Consider the following 18,113-nt stretch of genomic DNA (forward strand, 5'->3'; position numbering starts at 1 on the left):
TGTTTGAGGAAACCGGAGCACCCGGAGGAAACCCATGCAGACACGGGGGGAACCTGCAGACGTCACACAGACAGTGACCCAAGCCGGAAATCGAACCTGGGTCCTGGCGCTGTGAAGCAACAGTGCTGACCACTGTGCTACCATGCTGCCCTTTGACCAGTTGGGCACAGGATAAGTGCCCACCTACACTGCAATAATTATTCCTCAATCGATTTCCCAGGGATGCAGAATTTGAGGGTCACTTTAATACATAGGGCGCGATCTTCCGGCCTCGTTACACTCGTGCTCAAGCGTAACAAAGCCGGTGAATAGAGGGAGAGGCCAAAAACGGAAACTGCACCAGGCACCAAAGTTTGCGGTGCAACCGGCTTGCTCCAGCAGGCGAATTTGGAATCTCGCCATAGCGTGGCGAGAAACCAATTATCACCACTTAAGCCTCATTTCCATACAATTAACGAGAGCTATTTGTCATCCAATGGCCTCCCCAGTAAGTGCTCACCCTGGCGCCGATTAGTACTCCTTTTTAAAAAGGGAACCACAGTAACTTCATTGCAATGCGAGCCTACGTGTGACAATAAATATTATTATCATTATGAACCTGACAGAAGAACTATGGGGAGCCGAGGAGGGTGTAGCAATCTTTGTTCAGAGGCAAAGAGGCTGGAGCGCTGGCCTTGCCACCCCAATGCACAACAGGGGAGGGTGGGGCGGGCAGACGCTGGGAGGGGGGGGGGCAATCACTCACTTGCAACCCCTGTCCCTGCCCGTCTACCCCACCGATCACCCGTAACCCCCACTGACTGCTGAAGCCTCTGGCTGTGTGGCTGAAAGCTATCGCTAATAGGGAATTGAACATCATGGTTAAGTGAGCACTTGGCATATGCCAAGTGGGTTCCCATGGGTAGGCGGGCCCTGTAGCATGTGGGAGTCATTGCCTCGCATCCCAATCAAACCTTGATGCCTGGAGACTGTGTGGGAGTCAACATCACACATGCAGCAACCAACATCCAAACCCCCAGGAATCTCCAGGAATTGAAGAACAATCTCCAGGACACTGCTGTGTTCAACCCTGGAAAAAAATCATGACATTAAAAAAAGATTGCTTTTGTTTGTAATTTTCTCTTTACCCAATATAAAACTGTTGAAAAGGAGGGGAGAAAGAAAGGCTGTTTAGCTGATAGTCAAGCATTATCCAATTGGGTAACAAGTTGCTTTGCTTTCCAGTCGATGCAGGAAGGCCATATTTCACCGGGGTGGATGTATTGGCCAATAAATGGCTGGAGCGTGGGGGCAAGTCATGTGATGAAACCTACAGGAAATCATTTCCTCACTGTTGGCAACCAGAGCAAAAGTTTTTTTAAAATTTAGAGCACCCAATTCATTTTTTCCAATTAAGGGCAATTTTGCGTATTCAATCCATCTACCTTGCACATCTTTGGGTTGTGGGGGCAAAATCCATGCAAACACGGGGAGAATGTGCAAACTCCACATGGGACAGTGACCCAGAGCCGGGATCGAACCTGGGACCTCAGCGCCTTGAGACTGCAGTGCTAACCACTGCGTCACCGTGCTGCCCTCCCGAGGAAAAGTGAGAAGAACTTTTAAAGTAACAACACTCATGCTTAACAATTGCAGGGGCCCTTTGAAGAGCTGCTGCTCCATTTGGCTTTCTGCTGTTCAGCAAAACTGGCCAGGTTTCTCGTGTATTTAAAATCACTTATTATTGTTGGGAGGAGAGGTAACATCTGGAATCCAGCAAAGCTGTGAACCACCTCTTGACCACCGAGAGGCTGCCCAGGCCATGGAGAGGTGGCCCTGCTGTTGCAGTGTTGACAGGGCAGTGGTCCAGTGGGAGTTGCTTTCACAGGAGCTGTATCCTGGGTTTCCAATGAAGGAATTATTTTTGATAAGAGTTTACTTTGAACGTGTTTGAACACACAGTTAATGTAATATCCATTAGGCCTGTGATCCAATGTGATCATTCTTTCTCTTGTATTTTTCATTTCCAGATGTTCGCATTGTTAGAGCCCTATGAAACTAAAGGATATAAAACGGTTTGGACTGACTACCAGGAACAATTTGATGCAATCACTTTCCCTGACAAAGAGAGGTAAATGTATAATGTACACAGCAATGTTCACCAACACACATCCTGGCACCAACATATACGGATCGTGGGCCTCCCAGAGAGGATCGAGGACAGGGAGCCAATGGACTACGTGGCCCAGATGCTGGGCAACCTGGTTGTGAGTGACAGCTTCCCCAAACTGCCAGAAATTGCAGGGCCCACAGATCCCTCTGACCGAAGCCCAAAGCAGGGAAGCAGCCAAGGGCAATAATTGCCAAACTAAATCGGTTTCAGGACCAGGAGAGGATCCTGCTGTGGGCAAGGCAGACGAAGGCGAGCAACTGGGAAAGACATAGAATCTACCAGGACATTGGGGCAGACCTGGCAAATCGCAGGGCCGAGTTTGATCAGGTGAAATCGGCCCTGTACAAGGAGCTGTTTACCTCGTTGGTGGCCAAGATCGGAAGCGGCTAAAGGAGAAGGTGGAGGATCTGGAGAACTGCTCCCGGAGGCAAAACCGAAGAATCGTGGGGATGCCTGAGAGCATCAAGGCAGAGGAAGCTGGCTCGTATGTAGCCAAGATACTGGAGAAGCTGATGGAGGAGGTGGGCTTTGGTTGGCCTCTGGAGGCCGACCAGGCTTATAGGGCGCTGATGAGAACGCCCCAGTGGAACGAGCTGCCGAGGGCGATGGTGGTGCGTCTCCACCAATTCCTTGACAAGGAGAAAATATTGCGGTGGGTTAGGCAGACAAGGAGGTGCATCTGGGAAGATAATGAACTCTGGGTGTACCACGACCTGGGGAGGAGAGCTGGATTGAACCGAGTGACGGTTACCCTCTTCAAGAAGGGGGTGAAGTTTGGGAGTCTGTACCTGGCCTGCCTCTGGGTGACTCACAACGGCCGAGAACATTATTTTGTGTCATCAGAGGAGCGATGGAGTTTTTAAGAGACAATGGACTGGCAGGAAAAGGTGGACATTGAACTGTGGAGGAGGTGTGAGGAGATGTTTTTTTTCTACCTTTTTCGTTTTTGTTGCCTTTTGTTTGTTGTTTATGGGAAAACCTCTCTTTTTGAGGGGTCTTGTTGGGTTCTGCGGCAGGGTATTTGGGAAACATGGAGGGTGAGTGCACCTTTTTCTTATTTCATTGTTGTTTCTGATATGGAGGTGTGCAAGCGGGGGGAGGGGAATCAATGGGGGTTAGCAGGTGCCCCACAATCAGATTGGGTTACATGGAATGTGAGAGGGCTAATGGGCCAGCCAAACGGTCGCGTGTATTTGCACACTTGAGGAGCTTGAAGACGGACGTGGCCTTTTTGCAATAAACGCATTTGAAGGTTGGCAACCAGACTAGGCTAAGGAAAGGGTGGGTAGGGCAGGTTTTCATTCGTGATTAGATATGAAGACACCGGGGGGGGGGGGTGGCAATGCTGATAAACAAATAGGTGCCGTTTGTGGTGGGCAATATTGTGGCAGATTCGGAAGGGAGGCTCGTGATGGTGAGAGGGGAGCTGGAGGGGATACCAGTGATCTTGGTGAATGTCTATACCCCAAACAGGGACAATGTGGGTGCTGAGGAAGATCTCGGACCAGGACTCGCACCTGTTGATCATAGGAGGGGATTTTAACATGGTCATTGAACCAGGGCTGGACCATTCGGGCCCAAGGTTGGAGAGGGTGTCTGCGGCGGTTAAGGAGCTGAAGGAGGTCTGGAGCAGATAGGAGGGGGGAGGGGTTGGATCTGTGGAGGTTTGGGAGGCCGAGGGTGAAGGAGTTCCCGTACTTCTTCCATGTGCATAGGGTGTACTCGTGGATTGATTATTATGCGGCGGGCAAGGCACTGCTGGCGGGAGTTGTTGCAAGTGGATCCGGGGGGGGGGGGGGGGGGGGGGGCAGCACCCGCAGTGGAGTCTGGGTGTAGGCTTGTTAGCAGATGAGGGGTGTGCGAGCCGGTGAGGGCTGCCATTCGGGGGTACGTGGAACTGAACGATACGGGTGAGGTGTTGGCCGCCAGGCTATGGGAAATGCTTAAGGCAGTGGTCAGGGGGGAGTTTATATCGATTTGGGCGTACTGTCTGTATGGGTTTCCTTCGGGTGCTCCGGTTTCCTCCCACAAGTCCTGAAAGACGTACTTTTAGGTGAATTGGAGATCCTGAATTCTCCCTCCGTGTACCCGAACAGGTGCCGGAACGTGGCGACTAAGGGTTTTCACAGTAACTCCATTGCAGTGTTAATATAAGCCTAAACTGTTATATTAACATTGCGGGTTAATATAAGCTTACTTGTGATACTAATAAAGATTATAGAAAAGGTGGAGTGGGCAGAGATGGCATGGCTGGTAGATGAGATCCTGAAGGTAGATAGGAGGTGTTCAGAGACCCCAGAGTCGGGATTGTTTAAGGAGGGGCAGAAGCTCCAGATGGACTTTGGGTTGGTATCCACGGGGAAGGCAGCAGGGCAGTTGCGGAGGGCCAGAGGGGAAGTGTACGGGGAGAAGGTGAGCGGGATGCAGGCCCACCAGCTGAGGAAGCAGCTGGCAACGAGGGAGATTGGAAGGGTGAAGGATGGGAGGTGCTGGACAGGGGGCAGTTAATGGGGTTTTTGAGGAGTTTTATAGGAGGCGCTACAAATCGGAGCCCCCGGTGGGGGAAGGAATGTGGCGGTTCCTGGACTGTTTGAAGCTCTCCCGGGTGGAGGAGGAACTCATGGAGAGGCTAGGGGCCCCCATTGGACTGGTTGAGGTGCTGGAGGGCATGGGGGTGATGAGGCAGGGAAGGCCCCGGGTCCGGACGGGTTCCCTGTAGATTTTTACAAGACGTTTGCTGAGGATCTGGGGACCCTGCTGGTGATATAATGAGGTGAGGGATAAGGGGGAGTTAACCACTACATTATCGCCGGCATCCATATCCCTAATATCAAAGAAGGATAAATGTCTTGCTGTTGAAAACTCACCACTATTCTTAGAATTCCCCTATACCAAAAAGGGCCGAGATTCTAAATGGTGAACAGGGATTCTCACTCCCTGACTCCGACGCAGGCTTCGGTGGGTGCTATTCAGGTCAAACTATATTTTCAAGTTATCCCCCAGTATAACCCATACCTTCACCGAAGATTTCATCTATTTACCACTTAGTAGCATCGATCCTGTGTCCCGCATTGCTAAGTAAATAAAGGAGACTTAGGAATAACCACTGTTTCAGGTTAAATTAAGTTATTTTATTATTATATTTTTTCTTTTAAAAGCTACAATCACTTTCTTTACAGAAAGGCAAAAAGATCTTGCTTCTGGATCCTTCTGGTTGGTTGAAGGGACCTTCAGGCCCACCTTGACAATCAATCTTCTTTAAAGTCAGGTCTTCTTTAGATGTATTCGCTGGTTAGCTCGGTTGCTGTGCCTTGTCGATCCCATGTACTGAGCTATGAGAGCTGGCTATCTCTGAGCTGACTCTGAGCTGGATCTGCCTCCTCTTTAAATTCTGGTCTTCCTTAGATGTATTAGCTGTTTTAGCTCGGCTGCTATGTCTTATCTTTCCCATGACTGAGCTGGCTGTAAGCTGACTCTGCTTGCTTCTCTTGTTCCTTCGCTCCTTCTCTCTGAGTTATGGTTCTGGTAGTTCCTGCTCTGATCTCTGGGTTTATATTCTCCGGATATAAGCTAAACATGGGGAAGAGTGAGGTTTTTCCAATCGTGGCCGGGGGCAGGAGAGGAGGTTGGATGAGCTGCTGTTCAGCGTGGTGAGGGTGAGCTTCAGATATTTGGGTATCCAGGTGGCGCGGGGATGGGAACAGCTGCACAAATTGAGTCTGGCGCGGTTGGTGGAACAGATGAGGGGGGATTTTAAGAGGTGGGATGTGCTGCCGCTATCACCGGCGGGTGCAGACAATGAAAATGACAGTGCTGCCGAGGCAATCGCGCCCAAAGCACGTGATGCCAAAGTTCGAGGGACGTGATCTGCTCTCTGCTTCCCTTCAGCCAGGAAGATTACATAGAACTTTTAAAAAATCTTTTGCGTCTCCGATTGCGCAAATTCGCGGGCAACTGCTGCAGCAGCCGGCTTTTTTTTCACAAGTTCAGGGAGGGGTTAATTTGATAAAGGAGAACAGGAAAAAAATGCAGAAACTGAAAATGTTTTCATCCTTTAGAAATTGGAGGTTCACCACATTTCACCTAAACATTACAATTAAAAATGTAAAAAAATAAAAGACACTTTAATTGATAAAGCTTCCAAATAGACCTGCAGGCACTTGGGGCGGGATTCTCCCAGCCCTGGGCCGGGTCGGAGAATCCCCATGACTGGGCCATGCCGCAGAGCGGAGAATCGGCGCCATTGGTGCTGGCGTGGTTGGCACGGCGCCGGTCACGGGGATTTGATCCTGGGGGGCGCCTCCGATGTGGCCTGGCCCGCGATCGGGGCCCACTGATCGGTGGGCCAGCCTCTCTGGCTGGGTGCCTCCTTTCCTACGCGCCAGCCCCTGTAGCCATGTTGCATCGGGGCTGGCGCATTGAAGGAGGTCACCATTCTTGGAGTAAGAGACTTCCATTTCATCAGCATCAAAGTTTAGAAAGCAACCAATCACATCATTCTCCCCAAAACTTTTGCAGCCTGCTTTTAACAATGCCGGCTACGAACGGCCTTCAAAAAGGCTGCAAACAGATTTTTAAAAATGCGGCAGCACTGCGCATGTGTGCCCACTAATCGGGGCGCATGCATAAAACTCTGTGTCCTTTTGAAGGCCGCTCGCAGCCGGCATTATTAAAACCCGGCTGTTGCGCGTGGATTTGCGCGATCGGGAACGCAGCGACGGACGGCTCCGCAACCCTCCCGACACCCACCCGCAGGTCCCACCCCCGACTTTGACAATGCCTGCCTTAACTCATACTTTATCTTCTCTAATCACAGGAAGTCGTACAGGTCACCCAACCATGCTGCTACCCCCAGTGGTGATGCCGACCGCCACTCCAGCAAAATTCTCCGCTGTGCAATCAGAGAGGCAAAGGCACAACATCGGCCGTCCTCCTCTCCATGAGCTCCGGCTTCTCTGAAACCCCAAATATCGCCACCAAAGGGTCCAGGTCCATCTCCTCCTCCACTATCTTGGTTAAGTCTGCGAACACTCCCGCCCAGAATTTTATTAAGATTTTCACAAAATATAAACAACGAAACAATATTAACAAAACAACCATGGTAAAAACCCAAGAACAACAACCACCCAACTACAAATGCAACGACAAAAACAAAAAAAGCAAACAACAAAAAGGAAAGAGATAACACCTGCCACATCCAACAAGCCCATGTACACAATTCTCCCCCCCACCGAACCAAACCCCCCCCCACCCCCCGGGTTGCTGCTGCTGCCAGCCTATTTCCCTACCGTTCTGCCAGGAAGTCCAGGAAAAGCTGCCACCGCCGAAAGAACCCCTGTACTGATCCCCTCAGGGCAAATTTCACCATCTCCAATTTGAGAAACCCCGCCATATCATGAAATGAAATGAAAAATGAAAATCGCTTATTGTCACGAGTAGGCTTCAATTAAATTACTGTGAAAAGCCCCTAGTCACCACATTCCGGTGCCTGTCCGGGGAGGCTGGTACGGGAATCGAACCGTGCTGCTGGCCTGCTTGGTCTGCTTTAAAAGCCAGCGACTTAGCCTGGTGAGCTAAACCAGCCCCTTTGATCCAGGCCTCCACGCTTGGGGGCCTCGCATCCTTCCACTGAAGAAGAATCCTCCGCCGGGCTACTAGGGACGCAAAGGCCAGAACACCGGCCTCTTTCGCCTCCTGTACTCCCGGCTCCACTGCAACCCCAGAAATTACGAGTCCCCAGCCTGGCTTGACCCTGGATCCTACCACCCTCGACACCGTCCTTGCTACCCCCTTCCAAAACTCCCCCAGCACTGGGCATGCCCAAAACATATGGGCGTGGTTCGCTGGGATCCCCGAGCACCTAGCACACCTGTCTTCGCCCCCGAAAAACCTACTCATCCTCGTCCCAGTCATGTGGGCCCTGTGCAGCACCTTGAACTGTATGAGGCTAAGCCTCGCACAGGAAGAGGAGGAATTCACACTTTCCAGGGCATCCGCCCACGTCCCCTCCCCACCCAGCTCCTCTTCCCATTTACCCTTCAGCTCCTCCACCGAGGCCTCGTCTACTTCCTGCATTACGCGGTATACGTCCGAAATCCTCCCTCCTCCAACCCACACCCCCAAGAGCACCCTGTCCCGTACCCCATGTGGGGGCAACAGAGGGAACCCCTCCACCTGCCGCCTGGCAAACGCCCTAACCTGCATGTACCTAAACATGCTCCCTAGGGGGAGCCCAAACTTCCCCTCTAACTCACCCAGGCTCGCGAACCTCCCATCCACAAACAGGTCCCTCAACCTCCTAATACCTACCCTGTGCCAGCCCAGAAATCCGCCATCGATTCTCCCTGGAACAAACCAGTGGTTCCCCCGTATCGGGGACTCCATCGAGCTCCCCCCTATGCCGTCTCAATTGCCCCCAGATTTTGAGGGTAGCCGCCACCACCAGGCTCGTGGTATACCTCGCTGGAGGGAGCGGCAACGGCGCCGTTACCAGCGCCTCCAGGCTTGTGTCCACACAAGACGCCATCTCCATCCTCTTCCATGCTGCCCCTTCCCCGTCCATTACCCACTTACGCACCATCGCTGCATTGGCAGCCCAATAGTACCCACAGAGGTTGGGCAGCGCCAGCCCTCCCCTATCCCTGCCTTGCTCCAAAAACACCCTTCTCACCCTCGGAGTCCCATGCGCCCATACAAATCCCGTAATACTCCTGTTAACTCTCCTAAAAAAGGCCTTCAGGATAAGGAAGGGAAGGCACTGGAACAGGAACAAAAACCTCGGGAGCACCGTCATCTTGACGAACTGCACCCTACCCGCCAGCGACAGCGGTAACATATCCCACCTTTTAAACTCCTCCTCCATTTGCTCCACCAACCTTGTGAGGTTAAGCTTGTGCAGGGCCCCCCAGCTCCTAGCCACCTGGACTCCCAGGTACCTAAAGCTCCCCCCTGCCTGCTTCAGTGGGAGCCTACCAATCCCCTCCTCCTGATCTCCCGGGTGCCCCACGAACAGCTCGCTCTTACCCAGGTTGAGCTTATACCCAGAAAAGCCCCCAAATTCGCTGAGAATCCTCATCACCTCCGGCATTCCCCCCACCGGGTCCGCCACATACAGCAACAGGTCGTCCGCGTACAGCGACACTCGATGCTCCTCCTCACCCTGCACCAGGCCCCTCCAGTTCCCTGACTCCCTCAACGCCATGGCCAGGGGCTCAATTGCCAACGCAATGAGCAAGGGGGACAGGGGGCACCCCTGTCTCGTCCCCCGGTACAGCCGAAAGTACTCCGACCTCCTCCTATTCGTGGCTACACTCGCCATCGGGGCCTCATTAAGCAGCCTCACCCAACGGACAAACCCCTCCCCAAACCCAAACCTTTCCAACACCTCCCACAGATACCCCCACTCAACCCTATCAAAGGCCTTCTCCGCGTCTAATGCCACCACTATCTCCGCCTCCCCTTCCACAGCCGGCATCATAATGACATTCAGAAGCCTTCGTATGTTGGTATTCAACTGCCTTCCCTTTACAAACTCCGTCTGGTCCTCGTGAATGACCCCGGGCACACAATCCTCTATCCTTGTAGCGAAGATCTTTGCCAACAGCTTGGGGTCTACATTTAGCAGCGAGATCGGCCTATCTGACCCACACTGCAGAGGGTCCTTGTCCCGCTTAAGGATCAAGGAAATCAGCGCCCGTGACATAGTTGGGGGCAAAGCCCCTCCCTACCTTGCCTCGTTACCCGACTGCATGCTCCCTATCCCTTTAACCAGCTCCTCCAGCTCAATCGGCGCCCCCAGTCCCTCCACCTGCCCTGCCTCCACCTTCGTAAATCGCAGCTTGTCCAAGAAGCGCCCCATTCCCCACCCCCTCCACCGGGGGTTCAGACCGGTACAATTCCCCATAAAAGTCCCTAAAGACCCCATTAATGTCTACCCCCCTCCGCACCACCTTCCCATCTCTATCCTTCACTCCCCCAATCTCCCTGGCCGCGTCTCGCTTTCGGAGCTGGTGTGCCAGCATCCTACTCGCCTTCTCCCAATATTCATACACCGCTCCCTGTGCTTTCCTCCACTGAGCTTCCGCCTTTCTGGTGGTCAGTAGATCGAAGCTGGCCTGAAGGCTACGCCGCTCCCCCAGCAAACCCTCCTCTGGAGCCTCCGCATATCTCCTGTCCACCCTCACCATCTCCCCCACCAATCTCTCCCTCTGCTCTCCCCTCTCCCTATGGGTTCGGATGGAAATAAACTCCCCTCTAATCACCGCCTTCAATGCCTCCCAGACCGTCCCCACTCGGACCTCCCCGTTATCATTGGCCTCAAGGTACCTCTTGATACACCCCCGAACCCTCCCGGCCACCTCCTCGTCCGCCAGCAGCCCCACCTCCAAGCGCCAGAGCGGACGCTGGTCCCTCTCCTACCCCAGCCCGAGGTCCATCCAGTGCGGGGCATGATCCGAAATGGCTATGGCAGAGTATTCAGCATCCTCCACCCTCCAAACCAGCCCCCTGCTCAGGACAAAAAAATCAATCCTGGAATTGGCCTTATGCACGTGGGAGAAAAACGAGTACTCCCTGGCCCTTGGCCTCGCAAACCTCCAGAGATCCACCCCCCCATCTGATCCATAAACCCCCTCAACACCTTAGCCGTCGCCGGCCTCGTACCCGTCCGGGACCTGGATCGATCCAATGGGGGATCCAGCACTGTGTTGAAGTCCCCCCCCCCATGATCAGGCCCCCCACCTCCAGGTCTGGAATGAGGCCCAACATACGCCGCATAAACCCCGCATCGTCCCAGTTTGGGGCGTAAACATTCACGAACACCACCCGCTCCCCCTGCAGCTTACCACTCACCATCACATATCTCCCGCCACTGTCAGCCACCACATTTAACGCCTCAAACGACACCCTCTTTCCCACCAGGATCGCCACCCCCTACTCTTCTCATCCAGCCCTGAATGAAATACTTGGCCCACCCATCCCTTCCTCAGTCGAACCTGGTCCGCCACCTTCAGGTGCGTCTCCTGGAGCATGGCCACATCCGCCTTCAGCCCCTTCAAGTGCGTAAACACCCGGGCCCGCTTGACTGGCCCGTTTAGCCCCCTCACATTCCAGGTTATCAGCCGGATCAGAGGGCTCCCTGCCCCCCCTCCCCTGCCGACTAGCCATAACCCATCCCCTGCCCGCCACTGGCCAGCGCCCCCCGCTCGGCCTGTTCCCCACGGCGGCAACTCCCCCCCCCCCTCCCCCCCCAAGCACCCCCTGCATACTCCAGCTCCTTCCTGGCCATTTCAGCAGCAACCCAGTACCCCCCCCCCCCCCCCCCCGCCCCCCCACCACCCCAGGCTAGGACCCCTCCTAGCCGCGCCCCCCCTCCATAGCACTCCCGTGAGCCAGCTCATTTCTGCTGACGCCGGCGACTCCGCCACACCTCCGACCCCTCCCCACGTGGGGCTACTCCTCCTCCGTGCCCATCAGCAGGCCCTCCTCCACCCCCCCCCCCCCGCCCCCCCCCCCCCCCCCCCCCCCCCCGCTCTTGCGCAGGACAATAACAACCTGCAAAGGCCCGCGCTTCTCAGCCCTGACCCCGCCCCCCATCATCCCGCAGCGTGGGAAACCAGAGGAAAGCCCGCGCTTTCGCCCTGCCCAACCCCGCCTCCTCTATGGCAACTCCCATTGCCGGTCCCCACCACCAGCTCCCCGCACTCCCAGTTTACCTCCCTGCCCGAACCCGTCCACCAGACCCATACAAAAAGACATAAAGGCATCGCCCCACCCACCTTAAACCAACACACATCCTGCATGAAACAGAGAACCCCCCTCCAAAAAAAATTTAGACACGGTTACATTTACATACAAAACCCCCATCCCTGACCCTCAGTTTGAGTCCAATTTCTCGGCCTGCACAAAGGCCCACGCCTCCTCCAGGGACTTAAAATAATGGTGACGGTCCTTGTAGGTGACCCACAGACGCAACATGCCAAACTTCACACACTGTCTGTGGAGAACCGCCTTCCCACGTCGGGAATCGTCGAGAAAGCTCCGCTGGGGGTCCTGAAAAGAGCCCCAAAGTCAGTTTCTAGCGGGAGCTGCCGAACGTGCGGCTTATCTCCGTATAGCCGCAACCGGAAGTCAATTTTCCCAATTTTACGCAACCCCAAAACATGTGCACGTGATTCGCGACTAGGGACTTTTCACTGTAACTTCATTGCAGTGTTAATCTAAGCGTACTTGTGGCAATAATAAACATTATTATTATTGTCAAATCCTGCAAGATGTGCTGTTAGGTAATTTGGACATTCTGAATTCTCCCTCTGTATACCCGAATAGGCCTTGGAGTGTGGCGACTCAGGGAGTTTCACAGTAACTTCATTGCAGTGTTAATGTAAGCCTACTTGTGACACTAATAAAGATTATAGAAAAGGTGGAACGGGCAGCGATCATGGCTGGTGGACAAGATTCTGCTGGTAGACAGGAGGTAGTAAGAGGCCGTGGAGGCAGGTCTGTTGAAGGAGAGGCAGAAGCTTCAAATAGAATTTGGATTGGTGTCCACGGAGAAGGCAGTAGGGCAGTTGCAGAGGGTCAGAGGGGCAGTGTATGAGTACGGGGAGAAGGCGAGTAGGATGCTGGCCCACCAATTTAGGAAGCAGGCGGCTGCGAGGCAGATGGTGGTGATTAGGGGAGAGTTTATAGCCTACGAGGCACATAGAGACAGGGAAGAGAGAGCAGCTAGGCAGCAACTGATAGACTCCATCCTGGAGGTCGACAGAAAATACTCCGAGGCCCTGACTCCGAGGCTTCGGGCGGAAAGGAAAAAGCTGCAAAAATTCTATAACATTGGTATCTACCCGGCAATGTTATAGAATTGCCCAAGTGTATCCTATGAACAAGAAACAGGACAAGTCCAATCCAGCCAATTACCACCCTATCAGTCTACTCTCCATCATCAGCAAAGTGATGGAAGGAGTCATCGGCAGTGCTATCAAGGGACACTTACTCTCAATAACCTGCTCACGGACGCCCAGTTTGGGTTCTGCCAGAGTCACTGAGCTTCTGACCTCATTATAACCTTGGTTCAAACATGGACAAAAGAGCTGAATGCCAGAGGTGAGGTGAATGTGACTCCCTTGACATCAATGTAGCATTTGACCGAGAATGGAATCAAGGAGTCTTAGCTAAACTGGAATGAGAATCGAGGGAAATCTCTCTGCTGGTTGGAGTCACACCTGGAACAAAGGAAGATGGTTGTGTGGTTGGAGGTCAATCACTCAGCTCCAGGACATCACTGCAGGAGTTCCTCAGGGTAGTGTCTTAGGCCCAACCATCTTCAGCTGCTTCATCATGACCTGCCTTTCATCATAAAGCCAGAAGTGGGGATGTTCGCAGATGACTGCACAATGTTCAGCACCATTTGCGACTCCTTAGATAATGAAGCAGTCCGTGTCCATGTCCAAATGCAGCACGATCCGGACAATATCCAGGCTTGGGCTGACAAGTGGCAAGTTACCTTCGCGCCACACAAATGCCAGGCAATGACCATCTCCTACAAGTGAGGATCTACTATCGCTGAATCCCCCACAATTAACATCCTGGGGGTTACCATTGATCAGAAACTGAACTGGACGAGCCACATTAATACTTTGACTATCAGGCAGGTCAAAGACGAGGAATCCGAGCGAGTAACTCACCTCCTGACTCCCCCAAAGCCTGTGCACCATCTACAAGGCACAAGTCAGGAGTGTAATGGAATACTCTCCACTTGCCACTCCACTTCTGAGGAAGGATGTTCTTGCTCTTGAGGGAGTGCAGCAAAGGTTTACCTGACTGTTTCCAGGGATAGCGGGACTGTCATATGAGGAGAGATTGTTAGGATTGTTCAGAAGATTGTGGGGGGATCTCATAGAGACTTATAAAATTCTAACAGGACTAGACTGGGGCAGCACTGTGGCACAGTGGTTAGCACAGTTGCTTCACAGCTCCAGGATCCCAGGTTCAATTCCCGGCTTGGGTCACTGTCTGTGCGGAGTCTGCACATTCTCCCCGTGTCTGCGTGGGTTTCCTCTGGGTGCTCCGGTTTCCAAAGATGTGCAGGTTAGGTGGATTGACCATGATAAATTGTCCTTAGTGTCCAAAAAGGTTAGGTGGGGTTACTGGGTTACAGGGTTACGGGGATGGGGTGGAGGTGTCAGCTTAAGTGTGGTGATCTTTCCAAGAGCCAGTGCAGACAGACAGTGGGCCAAATGGCCTCCTTCTGCACTGTAAATTCTATGATTCTAGACAGGGTAGATGCTGGGAAGATGTTCCCAATGGTGGGTATGTCCAGAACCAAGGGTCACAGTCTGAGGAGTCAGGGTAAACCTATCCTCCAACCCCTCAAAATACCTGCTAATTTTGTCCACCATCGTATGCTCCCTGTGAGCTACTTTAAATTGGATGAGACTAAGCCTAGCGCACGAGTAGGATGCATTCACCCTTCTCAGAGCCTCCTACCACAATCCAGGCTTCAGCACCCTCCCCAGCTCTTCCTCCCACTTCCGCTTAACTTCTCCTAACGGGGGGCCCTCCCAGTTCCTTCATTCTGAGTAAATCTCTGGCACCCTGCCCTCATCAACCCCTGTTTTTGACACCACTTTGTCCTGCAACCCCGGGGGCAGCAGGTCGGGAAAGGACGATAGTCCCAAACCTGTAAGTACAGAACCCATTCCTGCTGGGCAGCTCATACTCCTCTTCCAATCCCGCCAAGCTCAAAAAGCTGTCACCCACAAACAGGTCCCCAAACCGTTCAATCCCCACTTCCGCCTCCCTGGAACAAACCGTGATTTCCACAAATCGGAGCCCAAACTGAGGCCCCCTCCAGCCTCAGGTGCTCTCGCCTCTGTCCCCACACCCTCAGGGCCGCCATCACTACCGGACTTGTAGAGTTACAGACCTGCGAGAACAGCAGAGGCGCGACAACAGTGCTTCCAACCTAGCGCCCTTACACGAGGCTGCCTCCATCTGCTCTCACACTGACCCCCCCCCCCCCCCCTCCCCACCCCACTACACACTTCCTTACCATGGCTACATTTGCTGCCCAGTAATAGTTCGTTAAGTTTGGCAAGGCCACCCCCCACCCCCATGTCCCCGCTCCAGCAGCACCTTCTTCACCCGAGGGGCTTTCCCTGCCCACACAAAACCGAAGATCAATGTTAAAGTCCCCACCCATAATCAGCTGGAGCGAGTCTAGGTCCGGGATCTTCCCCAGCACCCGCCTCACAAACACCACATCATCCCAATTCGGGCTTAAACATTTACCAGGATCACAGGCATCCCCTCCCCCCAATTCCCACTCACTATCACCACCCTTCTCCCCCGCCTTGGCTAGGTTCCCCTGGGCCTCCCTCCTCTGTCGGCTGAACCTTTCACTTAAAAAGTCCACCAGTTGCTCCCATCGACCACTGGACAGGCAGAGCAGACCCTTTACCTTTTGCCATCTTGACCTGTGGCGCACAAAGGTTCTGTTGCTCCAACTGCTCCCTTCTTCTCATCCCACTTCTGGTCTGTGGATCCATCCACCAGCCCCACCAGTGGATTTAAACTTTTCTCCAGCCGGTCCTACACCTCTTTTCCACAAAACATCCACTCTACAAATGGGGAAAAGGTCCAAAAAACAGCCTCGAGCAAGCGCTGCCAAATGCACGACGGCTCACACCATGGTCACCACCGGAGGTCGGCAGCACGGTAGCACAAGTGGATAGCATTGTGGCTTCACAGCTCCAGGGTCCCAGGTTCGATTCCCGGCTTGGGTCACTGTCTGTGCGGAGTCTGCACATTCTCCCCGTGTCTGTGTGAGTTTCCTCCGTGTGCTCCGTTTTCCTCCCACAGCCCAAAGATGTGCCGGTTAGGTGGATTGGCCATGATAAATTGCCCTTAGTGACCAAAAAAGGTCAGAAGGGGTTATTGGGTTACGGGGATAGGATGAAAGTGAGGGCTTAAGTGGGTCGGTGCAGACTCGCTGGGCCGAATGGCCTCTTTCTGCACTGTATGTTCTATGTTCTATGTTCAAACTCTGACATTTACAAATCAAAACCTTTCTACGCAAGGAGACGATGAGGTACCCTAGGGCCCCGAGAGACACAATGCTGGAGGAGTTGCTGGATGTGGACAGTATGGAGGAGGGGAACTGTGGGGACATATACGGACAACTTATAGTGAAGGCAAGAACACCACTGGACGGAGTAAGACAGAAATGGGAGGACGAACTTGGGGTGGAAGTAGGGTGGGGAGTCTGGAGCGAAGCACTAAGTAGGGCCAGCTCCACATCCTCCTGTGCAAGACTAAGCCTTATGCAGTTTAAAGTGGTGCACAGAGCGCACCAAACCAGAACCCGAATGAACAGATTCTTCCCAAAGGTGGAGGACAAGTGTGAGCGGAGCCAGGGAGGCCCGGCCAACCACGGCCACATGTTGTGGGCCTGCCCCAGACTTGTTGGGTTCTGGACAGCCTTCTTCGAGGCAATGTCCAAGGTTATGGGGATGATGGTGGAGCCGTGCCCTAGAATTTCAGTCTTCGGGGTGTCGGACCAGCCAGAACTACATATGGGGAAGAGGGCCGATGCCCTGGCTTTTTCTTCCTTAATCGCCGCTGGAGAATCCTGCTTGGCTGGCGATCAGCAGCATCACCCACAGCTGCAGACCTGGCGGAATTTATCCATCTGGAGAAGATCAAATACACCAGGAGGAGTCGGCTATCTAGCCCCTCGAGCCTGCTCCGCCATTCAATAAGATTATGGCTGATCTTTTTGTGGACTCAGCTTCACTTACCCACCCACTCACTGTAACCTTTTATTCTTTTACTGTTTGCCTTAAAAACATTTAACGAGGTAGCCTCAGCTGTTTCACTGGGCAGGGAATCCCACAGATTCATGACCCTTTGGGTGAAGAAGTTCCTCCTCAACGCAGTCTTAAATCTTCTCCTTCTTATTTTGAGGCTTTGCTCATTTGTTCTCGTTTCAAAATTGTGTATCGGAACCGCACCTTGAGGAGTCGGATGCACCGCTCAATGACAGGCGGCTGGAGGTGGCTGCACGGGCCTCCTTGTACCAGGTCTCTGCTTTGGTCTCCAGCCTCCGTACTGGCTTCATTAGCCAGGTCCTCAGCGGGTATCTCTTATCCCCCAAGAGCCAGCCACCCATCCTGGGATGCTCCTCGAAGAGGGCAGGAGTGACCGACTGCCCCAGGATGTAGCTGTCATAGACCCGTCCCCCCGGGAAGTGTGCGCACACATGCATTATCTTCATCTGATGATTGCACACGAGCTGTACATTGGAGTGGAACCCCTTTCTGTTAATGTGGGGCACCCCCAGATGGCCCGGTGAGCACAGGGCCACATGTGTGGCATCTATTACCCCCTGGAGCTGGGGCATCCCTGCAAGGGTGGAGAATCCGCCGCCCGGGCATCTTGCTGAGCCTGGTTCATGTCAAAGATGATGTCGTTTTATATTATCCACTCCTGTATATAATGGAGTGCAGACAGGCAGTGATTGACACACAGGATGACCAGTAAGCACACGGAACACAGCAGCCAATCACCAGACAGGACACTACCACTATAAAGCCAGAGGGCACTAGGGGCGCGATTCTCCGCTCCCCACGCCGGGTGGGAGAATCGCAGGAGGGCCGGGCGACTCACGACACGCCCGCCCCTGCGATTCTCCCACCCCCCGCTCACATGAATCGCCACTCGCCGTTTTTCACGGCGACCGGCGATTCTCCGGCCTGGATGGGCCGTGCGACATTGAGGTGAATGAGAGCTTTGAACGGTACGTTTTCCAGAGAGGCTTCAGGGTAAGGATGAACCTTTTCAGTCCTTCTTGACCCATCTCCGCATCCTCGCGCAGTCATGTAACTATGACTCGATAGCTGATTCCATGATCCGGGATCAGGTCGTTTTCGGGCTCCACTCCAGCTCCCTTCACCAGCAGCTC

At 53.5% G+C, this 18,113-nt stretch overlaps 1 protein-coding gene across 1 annotated transcript in view; it reads left to right on the top strand.

The window, feature by feature from the left end:
• LOC119959786 (putative methyltransferase DDB_G0268948) overlaps window positions 1-18,113 on the top strand; it is a 97,471-nt gene that overhangs the window by 46,996 nt on the left and 32,362 nt on the right. Inside the window, exon 4 of the mRNA XM_038787880.1 lies at window positions 2,010-2,110. Coding sequence (XP_038643808.1) covers window positions 2,010-2,110 — 101 coding nt within the window. The remainder of the gene's footprint in view (window positions 1-2,009; window positions 2,111-18,113) is intronic.

This window comes from Scyliorhinus canicula, chromosome 2, assembly GCF_902713615.1.
Source record: "Scyliorhinus canicula chromosome 2, sScyCan1.1, whole genome shotgun sequence".
Classification (NCBI taxonomy): domain Eukaryota; kingdom Metazoa; phylum Chordata; class Chondrichthyes; order Carcharhiniformes; family Scyliorhinidae; genus Scyliorhinus; species Scyliorhinus canicula.